The sequence below is a fragment of the Capsicum annuum genome, chromosome 3 (genome assembly GCF_002878395.1).
Source record: "Capsicum annuum cultivar UCD-10X-F1 chromosome 3, UCD10Xv1.1, whole genome shotgun sequence".
Lineage (NCBI taxonomy): Eukaryota > Viridiplantae > Streptophyta > Magnoliopsida > Solanales > Solanaceae > Capsicum > Capsicum annuum.
In genome coordinates, this window is record NC_061113.1 from 76933233 (window position 1) to 76955837 (window position 22605).

The following is a 22605-nucleotide window of genomic DNA, read 5'->3' on the forward strand; positions in this document are numbered from 1 at the left end:
TACTAATACTAATCTAGCTACATCTATTTGGATGTAGGTCTATTTCAGATTGATTTGAAGTCTCTTAGTTGGAGCGGCGAGTACTCATCATCAACTTCTACACCTCACTTTTTGTCATAAGTTGCTGCTTTTTTCTTGTTCTTGTTCTATATAGAAGCTCTTGTACATATCTAGACCAGGTCTTGAGAATTTGTTTTGTCTAGCTAAATATTTAATTGTAAAACTCTTAGTATTATAGCAATATTGATACTTAAGATTAAATTGCTTACTCATTAAAAATTGTCTTTGAATTTCCACATATACTTCATTAAGTGGTAAGCATTTTCCAATCTAGTTAGAATAAAGTAGGCGCCCACACAATTCCATAACTTGATCCTGACATAATTACAAGGTATAAAAATGGCTTTATAACACCTTTCATATAACTTTCTTACACGTAAATTTTACTTTAAAATAAATGAATTTTATACCTAAATTTACGGTCAAAACTAAGTAGACTCTCGTACTCCGAATCCCTTCACATAAATTAGTAAAAAATGAGTAGTGACACTACTGTATTTTATAAAGGTTGGAAGCAACTCTACCGATGTTCTTCCATGCATGCAAATATATTCCCGCTGGGCTCTGGAAAGGCTGAGTATACACAAACCTTATTGCTGCCTTTGTGATAGAGAGGTTATTTTTTCGACAGAACTTGTAAATTAGAACTACCATGCACAATGACCCAGATATAAAAATGTATTACCTAAATGAAAAAAATGGTATGCTGATTGTTCCAAAGAAACAGAAATAAACGCATTATATTGACATAAAGGAAAATTAGATGAAACTTCTTTGCTACCAAACCTGTTCCAAAGTCTCTTTCCAATCCCAAAAAAAAAAAAAAAAAAGCCAGAGCCCAACAGTTCCACAAATTCATCAAAAGTCAAAACCTGCCTATGAAAACATTGATGATCCCAACCAAGAAAGAAAGGTGAAACAAAATGACCCATAATATCAGCCTACTGTGGTTGTGGATTGGATGTCTTGTATTCCAGCATCTCAGCCCTGTATCTTTCCTTATCTATCACACCTTTTTCCTGATAAACCTGCATTAAAACCAACCCAGAGGAAATATGAGTATAATCTGAGAATTGATCCCGGCTTTCCTCCACGGCATCAAATATATTTACCATGGACATTTTCGCAACTCCAAAAAGTCAGCTGTCACAACAATGACCTTTAGGAATGACAATTTTACTAAGATGGAGGTTGAAAGGAAGGACTTCATTATTAAGATAAAGTCTGGAACTGTGCCTTACCCTGGCTTACTTCAGCCTTTAACAACACTTGACTAAGCTTGGAGTAAAATATCTAACGATTTCATAGAAAGCCTTCTTATGTCCTACAAGGATGCCATGCTATTGGTAGTTGATAAACTTAACAAATACCGATAGCTGCATTGCCTTGAAATACCCATACACAACTTTTGAGGTTGCTGAAGCATTTCTATAACTACAAATAGAGATCCAAAAATATACTACTCCGTTCATTTCATATTATATGTCGAGTACTGAGTTTAAGAAACCAAGGGAGGCTTTTGAATCTTTTGATCTTAAATTAAAAATGTGCATAATATACCAAAATGTCTTTAGATTCTTGTGATCTTTAACATGGCATGTAAGACTTTAGAATTAAAAGAGTTCTTAAATATAGAAAGTTACATTTTTGTCTAGACAATCTAAAAGGACATTAAGACACAACAACAACAACAATAACATATCCAGTATAATCTCACAAGTGGAGTCTGGGAGGGTAGAGTGTACGTAGACCTTGCTCCTACCTCATAGTGATAGAGAGGTTGTTTCAGATAGACCCTCAGCATAAAATTAAGCATTTTCAGGTAGTTTGAAAAAGAGAATATAGAAATGAGAGCACTTCCATATCAATTGAAATAGAGAGAAATACCATTTTTCGCAATATCAATTCAAGTATGTGGGAACTACATTATACATCAACACATCATATCACCCTCAGTCTGGTCACTAAACTGAGAATTGACAGGTATCAGGATACCCAAAGGAACAACAAAGGCATGACTAATGAAGTACAACCCCCCCCCCCCCCCCCCCCACTTTAATGTCTTTTAACTGAAAAGAGGCAACTTTTGACATTTGGAATCATAAAATGCACCGGAATGACTCAGTAACAAAGGTGGTTAAAACACACCACATGCAACTATGCTGTCAAAATACAATCAAACTATGATATTGCTTAGAAGTCACACAAGAGAACAAGCAAATAAAGAATTAAGTTTATTTACAAAGTTACTATGCAATGCCAGTAGCAACATGTGAACTATCTACTCATACAAAATTAAATCCTCGGTTCAATATTATCTTTATTCAGAAAAGGAAGGTTAGAGTACCAAAGTCATTCCAGCTGGAAATATTAAGCATTAACATAAAAAATTAAAATTTAATGTGTCAAGCCATTTACTCCAACCTGTTTCTCGGCCCCTGTGAGTCGACTCCAAAGAAGTCCAATCCTTTTGCTGATAGCTCTCTCTTGCCCCTGATATGAAGGCTTCAGCCTTGCATAATGCTCAGCAAAGAAAAAATTATAACCACTTCGATTTGACTTGGGTCGAGAGGGGTCCTTCAAAGCCAGCTGTCTTTTCCTAATCCGTTGGGAGGACTTAACCAAAGTATCAACCTTTTGGAATTGATGTGGTAATGCAGGCGCATGATACAGTACACCATTTAAATTCTCTGAGCCCAGGTTCACAGTGATTACATAACCGTAATCAAACTTTGCATCAATTGTTCCTACCAGTGAATTCCCATCCTCCAGATTATAACTCACTGCAAGTTGCATGAAGCATAAAATTATACAGCAATTACACAAGATAAACATGTCTGGCCACTGTTAAAAGGTAATTAAAAACACAAAGGAGCTTGAGGAAAAAAAACGAAATAAAAGCAAAGTTGCAGGAGAAAAGCAATCTCCCTACAAGCAACATCAAGTTTCAATACTTTTTTGTTGGAGCTCTTTCGAATTTTCGAACAAAAAAAAAAGGTGATGTACTCCATCTCATATCAAAGTAATGGGGCGAAAACAACATAAACAGGAGTCAGGATCTCAAGAAAGAAAGTTTAAGGCTTTAAAGGATTGGAAGCACACCTGAACATTGATTTGTAGCAGCACAATCACCATTAGCATGTTCAGCTGCAGAGTCGCTGACATTTCTATTTGTAGGATCTGCAAAACAGATAAAGCAACAACTTTTCCAGTTATTATTTTACAACAAAAACATTAAAACAAAAGATATAGGGAATTGATTGCAAAAGTTTCAAGATACCAGCCACAGAAACAGAGGGTTCTTCTTTCCGAAAGTAATAAACCTGCTCAAAGTGATAAAGCATGGATAGATAGTACTTCCGCAAGACAAATGAAGCACTGGTCACAGAAGATGGAAATCTGAATATTCCTTTCACCTCCGCCCATTTTCGCTCTCTAATAACCTACAGCAAGTTCACAATACAAAACCCGAATGAATTACAAATCACATTACACCAACCATATTAAAGGTGAGACAATTATTTTGATAAAGAAAAAAAAGTAGGTTCGACAATGAGAATCCAGCAATAATTTCACCGAATTAAGTCTAAGAAAATCAGCTGATGTGGTTCATGAGTGCTTGAACAAGGATAAATCAAAGATAATACAGACCAAAACCAGTATGCGAACTGCATTACAGGCACATTGGACTTAAGAAAGTGTCAAGTTAGCGTTCTTAAGAGTTCAGGCGGTTGACAAATCAAACAAAGAAACCACAATTTATGTGACACCGCGTGCAGCACCTGCCGATCTGGTCACTTCTCTGGCGACCACCAGATCTAGACGCTCTCTCTTCTGAGACGGAAAATATGACTGACTCTCCATTTCATCTATTTCTCTCTTCACCGGCCTCCACAGACGAATCTGTTCCGGCACATCTATTTCTCTGCGACAATGCCTACTGCAGGTTTCTCTTGACGGCGACTTCTACCAGCATCGCTTGGGTTCTCTTCTTTTGTTCTTGGTTCCGGCATCGTCGCTTAGGATTGTGGCATCAGTTTTTGCGGCAACAACAAGGAACAACAACTCCAGCAAGGTTCCACCAGTCAAACGGAAAAACAATCACCTCATATTCCCATTTCCTGCTGTCTTTCGTCCATTCTTTGCTTTCTTTCTGTTTTTTCTCGCAGTTGGCACTAATGATTTATTGCACATAGTAGTGTTTATTGGACTTCATATCCAGATTATATCCTGTCATTACTGGTGTGACTTGCCCTACTTTCCTGCCTCTGTTTTTCAGTTTTGCTACCTGCCTGTTCATAGATTAGTGTATTTCATGAATTTGGGTCTATAAACCTTAGTGTATTTCTTGTGTTCTTGCCAATAAATTTAGTCACGTCTCCTTTCTAGCGTTCACTTGAAGGCTACGTTGCTTGGACTCGGGTGCGTATCCGAGAGTCGGATTCGTCAAAATTTAAATTTTAAGATTCGGGAGTGAGAATCCGAGTATGGATACGGGTGCAAGGATTCAACTTAAAAAATCAAATATTATAAATATAGAGTAATAAAGATATTCTAAAAATCCTCTATTGAACAATTTATAATGTTATTGATGAAGGCAATTTAAGACTTTTCCCAATTTTAAACCAATTTATTTTTCCTTGACTCACAGGGATTAGGATTTATTTTTTTAGTTACTGAACTATTTTTAGTTACTTTTGCCACTGATTTTACTTTTCAATTAGTAGTATTAGTATTAGGAATTTCTTTAACTTACGTATATTTACCCAAAAAAAAAAAAAAAACTATAGTATAATTAGTACTTTTTCAATACTAGGTAACTGTTGTCAAAATATATATTGATTAACGACCTAATCAAATAAAATGCACTGAACCGACCCAATGAACCGACATGGTTTTTTTTACTATGCCGAGGTATAAAAATTCCGACGTCGCCGTCTAAGGTTTCTTCCCATCTCCGTCGATCATCAGTTTCTTCCCAAGCACATCGACAACCAACACGTCTCTGTTTCTTCCCAAGCAAATCGACAACCGACATGTCTCTATTTCTTCCCAAGCACATCGACAACGCCGCCTCTGTTTGTCAACTTTACAGTCGTCGGTTGGAATATGTCTATTTCTTCCCAAGCACATCGACAACGCCGTCTCTGTTTGTCAACTTTACAGTCGCCGGTGAAGTCGTCGGTTGGAATTTTTTCAGGTAAGTAGCCGATCGGAATTTCTTCCCCTTAAATTTCTTCTTGAATTTGGTCAACGTATCCGAAATTGTTTGACCGAATTGGAGACAACAGCAGCACCCGCACTGCACCCGTGTCATTCTCGTGTCGAGACGGGTTCGCAGTAAAACCGCCGAGTCAGAGCAACATAGCTTGAGGGTAGTAAGATTTTTCTGGAGCCTTTTCGTGGTAGAGACTGTAGGCTTGTAGGTGTGAGAGATTAGTAGTGGCCTTTCTTTATTCTCGATTTTGTGCCTTTTGAATTTATTCTATTTTCTTTTTTTAGTCTCTTTGATATCCTAGTGTTAGTATAGTAAAACCTTCATTATAGCAGTTTATAGATTATTGTGGCTTTGGTGATTTATGGTAGAGTAAGGTCTTGGTTCTTTGGGTAGGGCCAGGGCGGGGATCAAAGGTGGAGTTAGAACTTGGAACATAGGGACTTTGACAGGAAAATCTATAAGAGTTAGTGAAGATCCTCAAGAAGTGGAAGATCAATATAGCTTGTTCCCACAAGATCAGATTGATGGGGACTAAGGGTAGAGAGTCGATAGATTTACACTATGGTACTCAAGAGGCTCCAGGAAAGGAATGGAATAGGCAATTTAGTAGATGGGGAGCTCAAAAAGCTAGTGAAGGAGGTTAAAAGGGCGCACAACAAGATGATGGTGATTAAGCTAGTCATTGGAGGACTTAACACGAACATAATTAGTGCAAACACACCTCAAGTGGGCTGGGATGACGAAGTTAAAAAGGGGGTTTCGGAGGATTTGGACTAGGTAGTATGGGGTATCCCGCACACCGAGAAACTATTCATAGGAGGAGATTTCAAAAGTCACATCTAGAGAACTTCTAAGGGATATGTGGATGTATATGCTCGTTTTGATTTTGGGGATAGATTCAAAGGAGGAGTTCCGTTTCTGAACTTCACTAAAGCTTTTGATTTGGTGATAGCTAATTCGAGTTCCTCAAAGGAGGATCACTTGGCGACCTTCTGTATGCTTATCTTATGCTTATCTTATTATTTTCGCATGATTGTTTGATATTGATTTGGGTGGAGGGAAGCAGGGGCGGACCCACATAGGTTCAAGTGGATTCATATGAACCCACTTCGTCGAAAAATTACATTGTATATATACATATATATAAGCAGTTTTGACAAACGTAAAAGGTATATATTTCTTACTGAACCCATTAGGCACAAGAGCAAGCCCCAGCCTAGCGGTTGTGGGTTTGATTCCTAACACCTAGGTCACGTGTTCGATTCCTTGTAAGGCACTTTTAAAATTATTTTATACAACAGCCAGTTTAAGCAGCTTCTCTTATATATTGAATTCACTTAGTGAAAAGTCTGAGTCCGCCACCGGATGGAAGCACCTACCAGTGGGATAGCATAGGTACCACCATGACCTTGGATTGTGGGTCATGATACATCACTTATTTATGAAAAAAGAATCATTTTTCTTTAATTATTCTCATCCCATATTTCATAACATACTTCAATCGGTACATTATGGTACCCTTTGAAACAAGATATTGTCATCCATTAATACATCTCATACTTTTCCTACGCCTTGCACGACTAAAACATATCATAAACCTTTTTATCCATCAAAACATTGAAATATGATCCAAAAATGTTTTCTAAGATTATATTAACATCTTTTGTAAAACATATTTTCCATAAACGTTTTCTACAAAATGTGCCTGTGTCACAAGTTGATTATTAATGCCCCGTTTGGCCATGAAAACATAATTTTCCGGAGTTGGAAATAGAGTTGGAATTGAAGTTGGAGTTGGAGTTGTGTTTGGCCACGAATATAAATTAAAGTTGTTTTAGAAATTTTGTGAGAGAAGTAGGAGTGGAAAACAAGTTTTTCTTGTTTTCACTTTTCCAAAATACAATTCCAAATTGTATTTGGAATTTTCATGGCCAAACACTGTGGTTTTTACTTTTTTCACTAAAGTGAAATAATTTTCCGAAAAAAAAGTAAAAATACTCATGGCCAAATGGCTACTAAGTCGCAGGTCTATTGAAAACAGTCTCTTTATCTCCTAAGGTAGTGATAAGGTTTGGTACACACTATCCTCCACAGACTCCACTTAGGGGTCGTTTGGTTGCGAAATTGTTATCCCGAGATGACTAATACCGGGATTAGTTATCCCGGGATTACCCGGGATAACTTATCCCGCTATGTATATGGGATAAGTTATCTCATCACTATGGTGTAAATGGTGGGATAAGTTATCCCACCATTGATTAATCCCTCCAACCAAACACTCGTTCAATTGATCTTTATATTTTATCTCGGGATTACTTATCCCTTGGATTACTTATACCTCAAACCAAACGACCCCTTATGGGATTATACAGAGTATATTGTTGTCGTTCCTATCCAAAAATAATCAAAAAGAATATGCTCTATCAAACTCCATGAATTTTAGCAATTTTCAACTTTTTAAGAAACAAAGTAAAACAGTGGTAAACTCCACTTGCCGGATTACACGGGGGTATGTTGTTATTTCTATCCAAATATAATCATGGAATATGACCGGTCAAATTTCATGATTTTTAGCAATTTTCAAAGCTTTTTAAGAAAAAAGTAAAACAATATCCTTAAAATCATGTTGCACTAATAAATTTATTTCAAAATTTGGACTAAACTATCCCACCAAGTTGAAATTACCTAGTTTGACTATAGTGACAATTCTTGTTCGGCATCTATAAAAGTCACACACCTTTTCAAGTTTATATATTCTACTCCAAAAGAAAGTGCTTTTTTATGTTTGAGTAACAAATATGGCTAGAAAATGGCTTACGAATATTAGGAATTATAGTGAAAGTGAGAAAAACTCCATCCTAGATAGAAGAGCAAAAAGTTTATTTAAGAAAGCGGAAGAACTTTCTATTTTGTGTGAGGTAGAAGTGGCCATAATTAGTTTTAGGTCAGGGCAAATCCAACCCATTGCTTGGAAATCTACAAGCAAGGTAAGGATCTAGTTATGAGGTATGTAAGCTTTCCTGAGTTTGAAAGAGGCAAAAAGAAGTTAGTAAAAATACGACACATATCTTCTAAAAGAAGTGAATAAGAAAGACGAACAAATTAGAAAACTAGAGAAAATGAATGAAGAGAAGGAAATGGAACTCCTCTTCAACCAACGTCCAGAGGGAAAGAGCATTAATGAATTTATGCTAGAGAAATCGAAGGTCTATTAAAGTTGTTTGATGCTAAAACGGCTAAACTGAATGAAACAAAGAAACAACTCAACCAACCTCCAAATCCTCCCTCCAATAACGAAAATGTTAACCCATCGGCAAGTTATGTAGATTTGTTCAGTGACCAGTGGTTTACTAAGACTATAGCTGCATTTGGGGATGGAAGCAGTACAGAGCCTGCACCAATGGAAGGTGATGACACAAATGCTGAAGATGATGGACAATTCCAAGGACCTTGATTGAGAATGTAATAATTATGTTGTTCTATCATTGTTTTCTCAGGTTGCTTTTTTCATAGTGTGCGTCTTAGTTTGTTGCATTTTTCTATCCATTTATTGTTATTGTACTGTTTACTTCATTTATTTATGAATGTTAGTCTATTTTGTCAGAAAAATGAATTAATTTTGTTCAGTCAACCAAGTTATTTGTGACAAAATTTTGGACTACGCTGAATCTTTATTTTTAGCCATATATATTCTGTCTCTTCAGTTTAACAACTTACTTTATTTGATACAAAAAGGTGTTTCATGTACATGTAAATTTTAGGAACTTTTACCTTGCATATTAAAACCTATTCAAATCCATTAAAGAAAAACCTCGATCTTTTAAACTTCCCAAAATAATATATTCTGGCCTCAACATTCACCATTTTTAGTCGGTTCTCTCTCTTCTTCTCTGCCATATCACTTCTTCTCTACTCGTCCTTTGTTCTCCTTCTCGTCTTTACTTCTTCTGTGCCCTTCCTCTATTCTTCTCCGTGATGGAGGAGTGATGATGGGAGAAAGAGAAGGATTAGCAGTGATGAGAAGTGAAGGGGTCGAGATTTCCATGGAGGATTTCACTGACTTTGGATGATCTTTTATTTTTAAAGTCGGTGGGTATAGTGGAAAAAAGACCCGGGGCATTATTTAGGGGTCAGTTAAAAGGGTGTTTTTAGGCTAATGGTATTTTATGGCTATAACTTGTAACCCCACTGTGCCAACCGACTATTTGTGTTATAAATAGTTTCAGTTGGACTTCACTGCACAACTCATGCCTCACACAGGATAATCTCTTCAAAAAGAAATTCCAGACTTCTGCCACAAGCTCACTGAAAGTGGCAACCACTTGCTACTGCACTGCCCAGTTGCCTCAGACCTTTGGAATATGTTCTGTTGTTTTTTTGGTCTTTCTTGGGTCATGTCCTTCTCAGTTAGGGATACTATTGAAAGTTGGAGTTCACGGGAAGTCGACAAAGCCATCAAGAGTATCTGGATGATGATCTCAGGTGCTATATTTTGGTGTTTATAGACAGAGAGGAACCAAAGATGTTTTGATGGAATTTCAACTTCTAGTAGTCTTTTGCAAGGCAGATGTCTAGTTGGCCTCTTTAGCTGGTCCAATTTGACCCATATAAATAATTTAGAACTCTTCTTGGATTTTGTTAGCTCTATAGATTATAAAGAAACTACAAATCCTTATTTTGAGAGCTTAACTGACCTATCCTTGTAATGTTCGCATCTTCTTGATGCCTTTAAATGTATCTCCTTACTTCATCAAAAAAAAAAAAAAAAGTAATAGACAAATAGTTACTATCTAAGATAATGATGCTGATTTACATCACAAATTGATAGAACGAATGTGAAATAAAAACACAGGAATTAGCAATATGTGGATAAGAGTATCTACAGATAAAAACGTTGAGAAAGTAAGTGATCAACACATAACAACCCTCATATTATTATTCGTTATTACAATTTTCATAGTAGTATTCACCGCATACAGGGGAGGATCCATAGTTTGGAATGTGGGTTCTCAAAACCCAGTAATTTTTGTCCTGACCTCATATTTATACTGTGGAAACCCATGACACCATGCCTGATTATCTATCTACCTCTAACCGCATGACAATCAATACCTGATTATATCACCGCATAACAATCCTTTACATGATTATTTACCGCGTAATAAACATCATACCTAATGTAGTCCCACATGGGACCTAGGGAAGGTAGAGTACATGCAAGCCTTATCTCTACCTCAGAGGTGAGGTAAAGAGGTAGAGAGGTTGTTTCCGATAAACCCCTGACTCAAGACAAAAAGAGTCTAGAAAAAGGCGTAAATGGAAGTACTAGAGACAAGACAACAGATGGTAGCAAACCAATACTAGCACAAAATAATACTACAATCAAACTACAAGAAAAAATAGATAATAACAACATAAATCAAAGAACAAGAAACTACAATAGTAATCCTATGACTACTAATAAGGGCAACAAGACAATGCACTCCTCTCTACTAGTATAAACGAACTCCTACGTACTAGCCTTCTACCCTCATTCATGTCCACAACTTCTTGTCTAAAGTCATGTCCTCGGTAAGCTGCAACTACGCCATGTCCTTTTCTAATCACCTCTAACCAATACTTCTTTGGTCTACCTCTCTCACATGAATTCATCCATAGCCAACCTCTCACACCTCCGCACCAAGACATCCGTGCATCTCCTCATCACATGCTCAAACCATATCAACCCAGTTTTTCACATCTTATCTTCCATCGAAGTCACTTCCATCTTATCTCAAATCTCCTCGTTTTTAATTTTATCTCTTCTAGTACATCCACACATTCATCACCAACATCCTCATTCGTATCACTTTCACCTCTGAATGTAAGTGTTCTTGATGGGCCAACACTCCGCCTTATACGACATAGCTAGTCTAACTACCACTCAGTAGAATTTGCCTTTAAGTTTAGGTGACACCTTCTTATCACACAAGACCTCAGATGCGAGCATTCATTTCATCCACCCTGCACTAATACTACTAGTGACATAATCATCAATCTCTCCATTTCCCTAGATAATAGACCCAAGATACTTGAAAGTACCTCTCTTTTGGATGCCTGCATATCAAGCCAAACTTCCACATCGGCCTTATGCGTCACATTACTAAACTTGTACTTCAAGTATTCAGTGTTGGTTTTGCTCAACATAAACCCTTTAGACTCCGGGATCTATCTCCAAACCTCAAACTTAATGTTCACTTTGTCATGAGTCTCGTCAATCAAAACTACGTCATTTGCAAAATAACATACACCACGACACCTCACCTTAAATATGCCGCATCAATACATCCATCACCAAGACAGATGAAAACAGACTAAGGCTTGAACCTTAGTGCAATCCCATCAACATAGGCAACTGACAGTACTCGAGCCTTGGATCCATCGTACATGTCCTTAATCGACCTAGTGTATGCTACGGGTACACCTCTAACCTCCCAGCACTTCTATAGAACCTCTCTAAAACCTCTCTAAGGACTTTGTCATAAGTTTTTTCTAGGTCAATGAACACCATGTGTAAGTCCTTTCTCCTTCTTATACTGCTTCATCAGTCTTTTTACAAAGTGAATGACTTCTGTAGTCGAGTATCCTAGCATAGATCCAAACGGTTCTCAAAAATAATCACAACCCTTCTCATCCTCATCTACACACCTTCATAGTGTACTTAGCAGCTTGATATCCCTATAGTTGTTGCAATTACGAATGTCACCCTTGTTCTTGTACAACAACTCCATCTCCATACTTTGGGTATCTTTGTCGTCTTGATAACATTAACCACTCAGTCAGCCACTCCATAGCTGCCCCACCTGTGCTCTTCCAATAATCCACTAAAATCTTGTCTAGCCCAATCACCTACCCCTATGTATCCTACAATTCGCACTTTTAACCTCCTCAACCTTTATACACCTACAATATCCATAATCACAACGCCTCTTTGAGTGCTCAAGATCCCTAGCACAATAACTTTGTCCTGCACCTTATTCAAGAATTCACAGAAGTATGACTGTCATTTCCTTCTAATGAGTACTAATGAGTACTGTTAGAATATGAGAAGGAATAGAAATAGTATGTAAAATCCTACTTGAAAAGGGATTGTAATGTAGTATCTGCTTGGAAAAGGATTGGAATGTAGTGTTTATAAATAGGGTCTCAATGTAATAATGTAGGTACAACAATTCAATAATATTTTTCGCCTATATTTCCCACATGGTATCAGAGCTTCTACGATCTTGGTAGAGAATCAAAGAGCTTCTACTGCCGGCGGGCGGCTATTACCTATATATGCAGCCTGCCAGGCCAATGATCGTGTTCGTAAAATTTGGGCCACTGTGCGTCTTTCCGGTGACTACTTTCTCATATGTAATTCGCATTGCATCGTGCATCTTTTGGTGACTACTTTCTCATATCTAATTTGCGTAGCACTGTGCATTTTTCCCGACTACTTTCTCATATCTGAATCGCATAACACCGTGTCTTTCCGTAGGGTCGTGCCATCATTCCAACCCTATCTATGTAATTTCTCTTTTTCAGTAGGGTCGTGCCCTATGTTACTCGGACTCGGCCATTTTGCCGCCGAACCCGTCTCGACATGAGACTGAGGCGGGTGCTTCCGCCGTCTCCAATTTGGTCAAATGATTTCGGAGACGTTGACCAAATTAAAGAAGAAATTTGAGGGTGAAAATCAAATAATTAACCGGCGAGTGGCGACTTACTGAAAAAATTCCGACCAGCGACCACCGGAACAGAGACTGCGTTGTCGATGTGCCACCGCCGTCGTCGTAGTACCACCTCAGTCATCATCGTCAATCATATGTTGTTGTCGATGTGTCACCGCCGTCGGCTTTTTATTTGTTTGTGTTGTTATATATATATTTTTATTTGTTAATATTTAATATTTATTTAATAAAAACAAAACAACAACATTAATATTTGTTTATTTGTTTGTGTTAATATATATATATATATATATTTTTATTAATATTAATATTAACAATATATATTATTTAACAAAAACAAGACAGCAGCATGTCGGTTTATTGGATTGACAGCAGCCGACTTTTGTATATTATATTCTTTATGATATAAAAAAAATGTATATTAATATATAATCAAACGTAAGTTGCCCTAACATTGAAAAAAGAAAAAGTACTCCTAATTAGAGTTAACCATTTATTTTTAGAATACCATTATAACTCAATATTTATAATATTTGATTTTGTTAAGCCGAATCCCCGCACCCGTATCCATACCCGAATTCGCACCCTCGAATCTTAAAATTTATATTTTGACGAATCCGACTCTTAGATCCGCACCCGTCTCAGATACCCGCACCCGAGTCCGAGTAACTTAGGTCGTGCCATCATTCCAACCCTATCCATATAATTTTTTTTCAGTAGGGTTGTGCCATCATTCCGACCCTATCAGTATAATTTCTCTTTTTCAGTAAGGTCTTGCCAACATTCAGACCCTACCCGTATAATTTTTCTCAAATTTTGATCACTTTTCAAGTGTCAAATCTAATAATATGACGGCTTCAGCACTGATTTGGAACCAGAGAGCAATTTCTTTTTTGATAGGTTCACCCAGTCCTGCAAGCCTTTCCATTAGCTTTGTTTTGGAGTTAGATCGTCGGAACCCTAATCTAACGACCTTTGACAATTTTCTAGTGAGATCTGTCAGACCCCTTTCTATCTTTTCGGTGGTTCAGTACAATTTTTGTAAATGTTCATCACTGATTTTCGGTTTAGTCCTATGATTAAGTCTGAACCCCTAATGATGAGATCAGAAAATAAAACATCACTTTGTCATGAGATGGGCAAAGAGTCATCATTGATTACCCAAGTTCATCATAAGAGGACTAAGCACATTGAGATTGATTGTCACTTTGTCAAAGAAAAGATACTCCTAGGAGATATTGTTACAAAATTTGTGAAGTCAAGTGACCAACTTGCAGATATCTTCATCAAGTCTCTCACGGGTCATCATATTAATTACATATGTAACAAGCTTGGTGCATATGACTTGTATGCACCAGCTTAAGGGGGAGTGTTAGAATATGAGGAGGAATAGAAATAGTATATAAAATCCTACTTGAAAAGGGATTGTCATGTAGTGTCTTACTTGGAAAAGGATTGGAACATAGTATTTATAAATAGAGTCTCAATGTAATAATGTAGATACAATAATTCAATAATATTTTTCGCCAATATTTCCCACAAGTACCTTCTCCACCAATATTATCATCCTTATCTATGATGCACTTCCCTTTGTCAAGGTCAAGGCAGACGCAGCTTACGCCCCTAAGTGGCCTAAAGCCAAAAATGAATTAGAGGCCTTTAACTTTTCAAAATTACTATTTTTTTAATTTCAAGTCTATTCTTCTAATTTTTTAAGAAGTAAAGTTTTTACTAATACATTTCTTACAAAAGTATTTTGAGATGCAAATTTCTTTCATTTTTTTAAATATTAATTTGAATTTTCTTACTTTCTCTAGAAATAGTATTCATTTTGTTTCAATTTGTTTGTCTATTTTGACTTGACATGAGGTTTGGAGTTTAAGAAAGTAAAAAAGAATTTTGAATTTTGTAGTGTTAAACTAAAGATATGTAAAATACACCAAAATGTTTTTTAACTTTATCGTTTTAAATATGTCAGGTAGAAAGTTGAAATTAAAAAGTTAACAAAAAATATTCTTTTTGAAACGAACCAAAAAGAAAAAGACAAATAAATTGAAATGGATAATACTAATATTCAAAAAAAATAATTCTGTAATAATTCTATTATTAGTGTAAAAATGAGCCCCCTCAAATTTGGGGGCCTAAGTCGAGTTTCTTATTTTCTAAAGCATAGAGTCTTAGGTCAAAGGCCTAGCCATGGCTAGCCTGTATAACTTCTTATTCCAGACCTCATACAATAACTGTCCTAGCTCTATCATATCTTTTGTTTCATTTCTTCTAGAACAATCACAAACATTTTTTTGATTATGGATCTACTGCCAGAAATTCAATGCGCAATCTCAGGATTCAATGTGTGCTCCTGAATAATCTCACTTTTCAATTATTCGACCATTTCATTTTACCAAGTTCAATGTTAGCCAGATTAGTCAACAATTCTCTCTTTCGATGCAACAACCCTTTGTCCTATAATTCTCACACAAACACTCAAAAGCTAATGTTTTTCCACTGAAACCAATAATTTTGCCTCCTTCCTAACCATCTTATACTTCTTCCTATTTGTTCGTTTCTCCTCCTCGTCCTTACTCTTCACCAACTTCACATAGGCCACACTTCTTTGTCTCTATCTTCCTCTGTACTTCTCCATTCCACCACTAATCCCCTCTGAAACCACTAACTTTGCCTCATTCCTAACCATCTTATACTTTTTCCTATTTGTTTATTTCTCCTCCTCGTCCTTACTCTTCACCAACTTCGCGTAGACCACACTTCTTTGTCTCTATCTTCCCCTGTACTTCTCCATTCCACCACTAATCCCCTCTATGCCTCTCCCAGATCAGCCTCTCCAGACACCCAACACCTCTTTATTTGTCTCCTAGCAACTGACAGTCTTATCCCACACATTGTCCACATACCCACTACTCCCCCCAAGCTCCATTATCCATCAACGTCTCCTATCTCCATGGCACTGGCGCTAGTCAAGCTACATTATTTGATCCTTCGTTGGTCATCCACAACCCTCTTCCTCCTCTCTCTTTTGGTTTCCAAATCCACCACCAAAAGCTTATGTTGGGTCAAAAGACTCTCACTTGGGATAATCTTTCAGTTTTACAAAGACCTTTATCACTCTTCCTAAGAAGCAAAAAGTCTAACTATTGGCCACGGAACTACAAAAGGTAACCAAGTATTCCTCCTTCTCAGGAAACTTGAATAATTTCGTATATTATAATCCGTACATTAAACTAAAAACCAGATGACCCTAAATGGTATTTTCTAATTTGGGCATCAAAGAGAAAAATGAAGTCATTTTCTTGTAAAGGATCCCCTGAATCCTGTCTTCTCAAATATGCATCAGTGTCCATAGAATTGAGTGTTACGAAGTTGGTCTCTAACACCAAGAGGTTGTTGAAGTGGTGATGAGCATGACCTTGATGGATAGGTGGCTAATGCATGAATTTCAAGGCTCCAAAACCATTGAGTGAAAACTCATTGGGACCAGTTGTACAGCCTAGGACGAGTTAACCTATTTATGTGAATAGTTAATGCCCTCATGTTTGAGTCCTTGGTCAAAAATCATGTCTTGTTTATACTAGTTGTACTAAATCTATCATTAGTTGAAGATGAATGAACATATTTTGAAGAAAAAGCAATAACTAATGATTTGTATGACCAAAGGTTGCATCTCTGTATTGGTTTTCTCATTTTCTTCTCCCCTTTATGCTCACTCCTCTAAAGTAACAACAAAAATCTGCGATTTATAAGGTATCACTCAAGTTCACACTATTTTTCCTTTAAAATCTCCCACTTTATCACCAGAGTGGTTCTAACAGTTTGTATGGGTCACACCTGCGCGTTAAGACTTGACATATTTAATCAAAATTTTGCTGGCTTCTTAACTGGAAACTTCTTATGCAGTTACACGAAGCCCAATGGAGCCTTTTGGATGTGTATATATCTCACATATAAGAACAGCTGCATGTCTGTGCATATTCGCAGAGGAAAACATGTATGTTTTTGATAAAAATTGGGAAAGTTTACTGAGGCAAGTATTAAGACTGTCAATTTACAGCAGGAAAATACAAATGCTCTTAACTTAGCATGAGCATAAATGTTTCAGATCATCTATCTTAGTTTTCTTACCCACAAGTATAAGTTTTGTATGCAAACGGGAACATGTATTTAACAAATGAAACCAGAGAAAGAACAGGAAAAGCTTCACAGAACCTTCGGACTAGCATCTGACAGAGATGAGGTTGTGGATTCAGAGCAACAACAACAACAACAAACCCAGTGTATTCCCATGCGTCAACATGCTTATATTTTACTGTAGTTTCTTTCTTCTTTTTTAAGTCACTTTACAGTAGTTTCTTTCTTCTTTTTTAAGTCATTTTACTGTAGTTATAATCTCTCCAAGATTACATTTTAATGTTAAAGATAATATGTATGTCACTGAAGCAAAATGTTTGTTTGTACATACCTTTTCTATTCCACCTCGAGATGTAACCTCAACAAAAAGAAGATGTAGATCTAGTGGTGTTCCTGCTACAAGAGGGATCCTGTGAACTGGGGAAAGTTAGAATGAAAGGAGGAAAGATCACAGTGACGTTTTTGAGAAATACTTCGACTTTTTGCTTACTCTTTGAGCTGTTAGCAAATTTGACAAATCAAATCAACCTCTTTAACATGAGACTGCAGTTCGATAAATTATAGTCAATTCATTCCAACCCCAGCAACAGACTCTTAGCAAGGTTACACACATGATATAAAATATTCTTTAAACATAATTAAATCACAACAGATATAATCATCATTACGCATACTTATGACATTGTTTATTAAGAGAAATCAATTTTCTCCAGTTTGATCATCTCTTCCTCCACTAGATGGGAATACACTGGGTATGTTGTTGTTGTTGTTGTTGATCATCTCTTCCATAGAAGATCTCATTTTCTAACTTCATCTTTCTAATTTTCTCTAGACATTGCTATTTATCTACTCTTTTTCTTGTTCCAACTTTTTTTAGCCCTACTATTTAGTAACTCAAAAGAGATTCCACCTTATGATGCTATTGACGGACGTAAAATGCAAGTAAACTATTCCAAAACTCTTTCATTCTTCTATTATGTTTACTTTTTTTTTTAACGTCTATCGGAAACAGCCTTTCTACTTTTTTAGAGGTAGAGGTATGGCCTGCGTACATCGTTGTTGTTGTTGTTGTTATCCACGCCAGCTTGTAAACACCTTTGACTTATACCACAGGATACCTACCACCTAAGTTGCTCGGACTCTACAAAAATGTGGCCGCACCCATGTCGGATCCTTCAAAAAGGCACTACTTTTGAAGGATCCGACACGTACCTAATGACATTTTTGAAGAGTTCGCGCAACATAGCCTACCACCTACCACCAATAACAATTGTGGTAAGTCAGTCCTATCTGTCCACCAGAACAAATGGAAAAAAAAAATTACCCACGCCCTCTATTCCAATTTACTCCCTCTGCCCATCTTTACTTGTTCACTTATCTATTTGGGATGTCCAACAATACTTGTCCAGTTTATAAAATCAATGGATAATTTACCTATTTCTACCCATTTACCCTTAGCATTAAATACGATTCACTATCTAAGGCATTTTTCAAAGCATTAAATTTATTATATTCAAAAGGTAATATGGTAAGCCGGGTTAGTCAGCATGGGACTATGTCCATTAGTAGGAGCCTCTAGTCAGGAGAGTTTGGGTGTGGTGGATGTTTTTGGTCTGTGAGTGTATGTTACTACAAGGCGGGTGTCCTATCTCTTATTTCTCATTTCGAATTACTCGTATTTCTCTTATTTCGTATTTTTCTGATATCTATTCTATTATTTCTTATTCCTTATTTATGTTATCCATCCTACTTCATGTTTCACTACGACGTTGTGTACTACTCCCTATCCTGAGCCGGGGGTCTATCGGAAACAGCCTCTCTACTTCGGAGGTAGTGGTATCGACTGCGTACATTTTACCCTCTCCAGACGTCACTTTGTCACTTTGTGGGAATACACTGGGTCTGTTGTTGTTGTAAAAGGTAATATGGTAAAATTATCCATATCATTTACAGCTTCTTAATCTTTGCGTCGATAAGAAAGTGGACAAGTAAACCAAAGGAGTATATGACATATTTTAAAAAAAAAACATATTTCTTAAATTTCGTGTCAAATCAACCTACATTATATAATTGTCTTGAAATTTGACGCTGAGACACGGTGCTCAATTCACTTCAAACACTAAGCCCCGCCGGCCCCACCCTTTTAGGCTTATCATTCCTTTATTACAAATGAAGAGAGAAAAGAGAACCAGAAGCAAGACACATAATCTGAAACACAATGAAGAACGAAAAAGCTAAATAATTGAACTTGTAAATTAGTAAGGGCAAGCAAGAAAGAGAGAGAAAATTAGACTAACTGGAAATTGGTAGGCAATGATGCGGAGAATTGCTGGAGTTTGTTCCAGAAAAGTTGAGAATTTTGAACAATTTCTTGATACTCAGCTTCGGGTTTAGGGTAAGAGAGAGGCACTTTTGGGTAGCCCTGGGACTGCGGCGGCGACTGCTCAGAAATATTTTCATCAGCTGCATTGTTAGACATCTTTTCTTTTCTTCTTGTGATGTGAGTAAATTAGAATTCTAATGATAGGCAGCTCATCCATGAGAATATCAGAAATACTTACATCCGAAAAAGAAAAATAAATAATTGGGGGATTAATTAGTTTCCCTATGCACTTTTATTTTTCGTATGTATTCGTATAAAAAAACTGGCGTGCTTCTCGGTTACGGTGCATGTAAACCCCCCCCCCCCCCCCCCATATACACTCACCCTTTCAATTTACCCGTATTTTCAAAATACAAATTGTCGCTTGTGTATTGAAAATTGTACAAAAAATTATCCTACATCCAACTTTTTTAGCTTGATAACTAGTACTAGATAAGATAGGCACGCTGTGCGCAAAATATTTTAATAAAAATATTTATTAAAAGTGTTATCAAATTTATATTGAAATAATAAAAATAATTAATTTTTATTGATCACATGAACATACTTTAAATTGATCTTGAAATATTAAAAATGTGTTAATAATGAAATTATAATTAATACTTAATAATTAATCAGAATTATAATTATTTTAAATGATACTTAATAATTAATCACAATTATAATTATTTTAAATGTTTTGATATGAAAAAAAATAATAGTATTTCTTTAACCATATTTCATTAATTAAATTTTAAAATAATAAAATATTAAATATTAAATAATTATTAATATTAGTGTGGGACTTTTACCTTTATATTTTTAATCAACTAAGACATATAATTACATTCCTTATCTTTCAGTTCAAATTTCAATATTTTTATCTATCTGTTCAACTTCACAATTAACTATACTTTTTTTAAAAAGTTCTATCTTTCAATTGCATTTTAAACACTAAAAGTACGTACTTGTATCAATTACGCAACTTTTAATTCCAAAATTAAAATTTCATTCGGTCTCAATTGAAAAATTAAGTTCTTAAAATTTATTATGTTATTTTAAATTTTTAGATATTGTTCTATTGCTCATTATTTATACAATGTCCAATTTTATGATTAATATCTTTAAGTGTTTTATTTATATTTCTTATTATATTTTCTAAATTAATTTAGTTAAGATCTATTAAATCACTCTCAAAATCACCACTCCACTAAATACTACACCCACCTCCTGGTCTTACCCCACAGCCACCACCCCACCTCTCCTGTTTTTTTCTTTACTTTATAATATTTTTTGTAAAATATTTTTCTCACCTAACCCACCTCCCATCCTCAACCAACCCTCCACCAACAAAAAAAATTATTTATTTTCTTAAAATAAAAATTTGTATTGCACTCACCCCTCCCTTAATACCCACTCGACCCCTACCTAACCCCAGAAAAAATATTTTTTTTTATTTTTGAAAAAATCTTTCCATTCATCTATCCTGACGCCCCAAAAAAATTATTTTTTTTACCTTTTAAAAATCTTTTTTCCTACTCCGCAACACTAACCCCTACTTATACCACCACCCCGCCTACCCCACCTACCTAGCTCACCCTCTATCCACCCCAATCACCATAATCTCCTACTCTTCCCCTTATCTATCACTCTTTATTATTGTGTTATATATACAAAAATGCTATTAGAAAATATCTTTTATTTTACTGATAAAATATCAAGTATCGTTGTATTTTAGCATATATGTTATTAGTAATGTCAAATAATCACAACAAATAAAATTATTTATTTTTTAAGCTCAAAATCAACTAATAGCTACTAATTAGCATTTTCATTACCCTATTTAAAAAAAAAAAAAATACTTGATTAAGTTCAAGCATGTTATATTCCTCCAAATAAATTATGCTTTTTGTTTATCTACTGAAAATAATTTGAGACGTAGGGGATTAATTCATCATCAAAATGAAATAAAATGTATAAGCATACACCACTAAAGATGATGATGAAAATATTTTTAAAGAAACCTTTGCGAGAAAATTGATACTTGAATTCATAAAAAGAAATCGTTATAATTAACTTTAACAAACATGAAAGTAATAGAAAGAGATGATGGTAGAGATATATGATTATGATGATAAAAAGAGCCATCATAACAATATTATTCCTCATATTGAATCATAAAAAAAAAAAAAAAAGAGATACTTATATTAATTTAAATTGGTGGACCTTGAACATTCACATACAAAGATAAGATGAAAATGTTATATCTTTTCTGTATATAAAAAGAAAATTATCAAATCAAGAATATTTTTTTTAAATGAAGATAAAAAAAATACAGTAAATAAATTCATAAATAAAGCTAATGATAGAGGAGTATATATAAGAGAGACTACGTGATAGAATTTCATCCATATTCAAATTTCATTTGAATTCGAATTCAAATATCACATATGTTTGTTAAAAAAGATTAATTTATTATTCTTCCTTATCCTTACATTTTTCAAATATAATACATATTTCAAATCAATATATATTTTAGTTGAGATTAATTTTTTATTATTATTATTATTATTATTATTATTATTATTATTAATAATAATAATAATAATAATAATAATTTAACTATTTTTACTTTACCACTACTACATTGTACTACTATTACTATTATTAGTACTATTATTATTTGTTCATTATTATATGAAATAAATATTAAGATCAATTGTGTAGCACAAGAAATCGTGTAGCATGTTTACTAATAGCACATCTAATAATTATTTTAAAAAAAATCATAAGTTTATCTTTGAAAGAATGTCTTATCTTTAATTTAAATTCAAAAAAATTAATAGAATAACTAATATCTTAGGGGAGTGGCTATACAACAATAAGAGTCCAATTAGAACTATAGTATGATAATTATCTATTTTAATATGTAATTCTATATTTCTTAATATTATTTTAAATTTAAAGTCAACAATTTATTACTTTTAATTATCTTTGCTATTTGACCTTTTTTACAAATATAATGTAAATTTATCTTATAATGTTATAATTGAATTGAAAGAAATATTTGAGACCAACTAAATATTTTTTAATAGTAAATAATATATTAT

The 22605-nt window shown here is 35.1% G+C and overlaps 1 protein-coding gene across 2 annotated transcripts; it reads right to left on the reverse strand.

The window, feature by feature from the left end:
• Window positions 1-773: 773 nt before the first annotated feature.
• LOC107863617 (high mobility group B protein 10) lies at window positions 774-19814 on the reverse strand. 2 transcript variants are annotated; one of them, XM_016709624.2, is made up of 6 exons: window positions 19431-19814; window positions 17465-17543; window positions 3341-3503; window positions 3163-3240; window positions 2485-2843; window positions 774-1088 (listed from the first exon to the last, which is right to left on the reverse strand). In XM_016709624.2, exons 1-6 carry the CDS (start codon window positions 19610-19612, stop codon window positions 1002-1004), a joined length of 948 nt encoding a protein of 315 aa, XP_016565110.1. In that variant the 5' UTR covers window positions 19613-19814; the 3' UTR covers window positions 774-1001. The 2 variants fall into 2 exon arrangements, with proteins under 2 accessions (XP_016565110.1, XP_016565111.1); XM_016709625.2 differs by having other exon boundaries at window positions 17465-17550; window positions 19431-19742.
• Between the last annotated feature and the right edge of the window lie 2791 nt (window positions 19815-22605).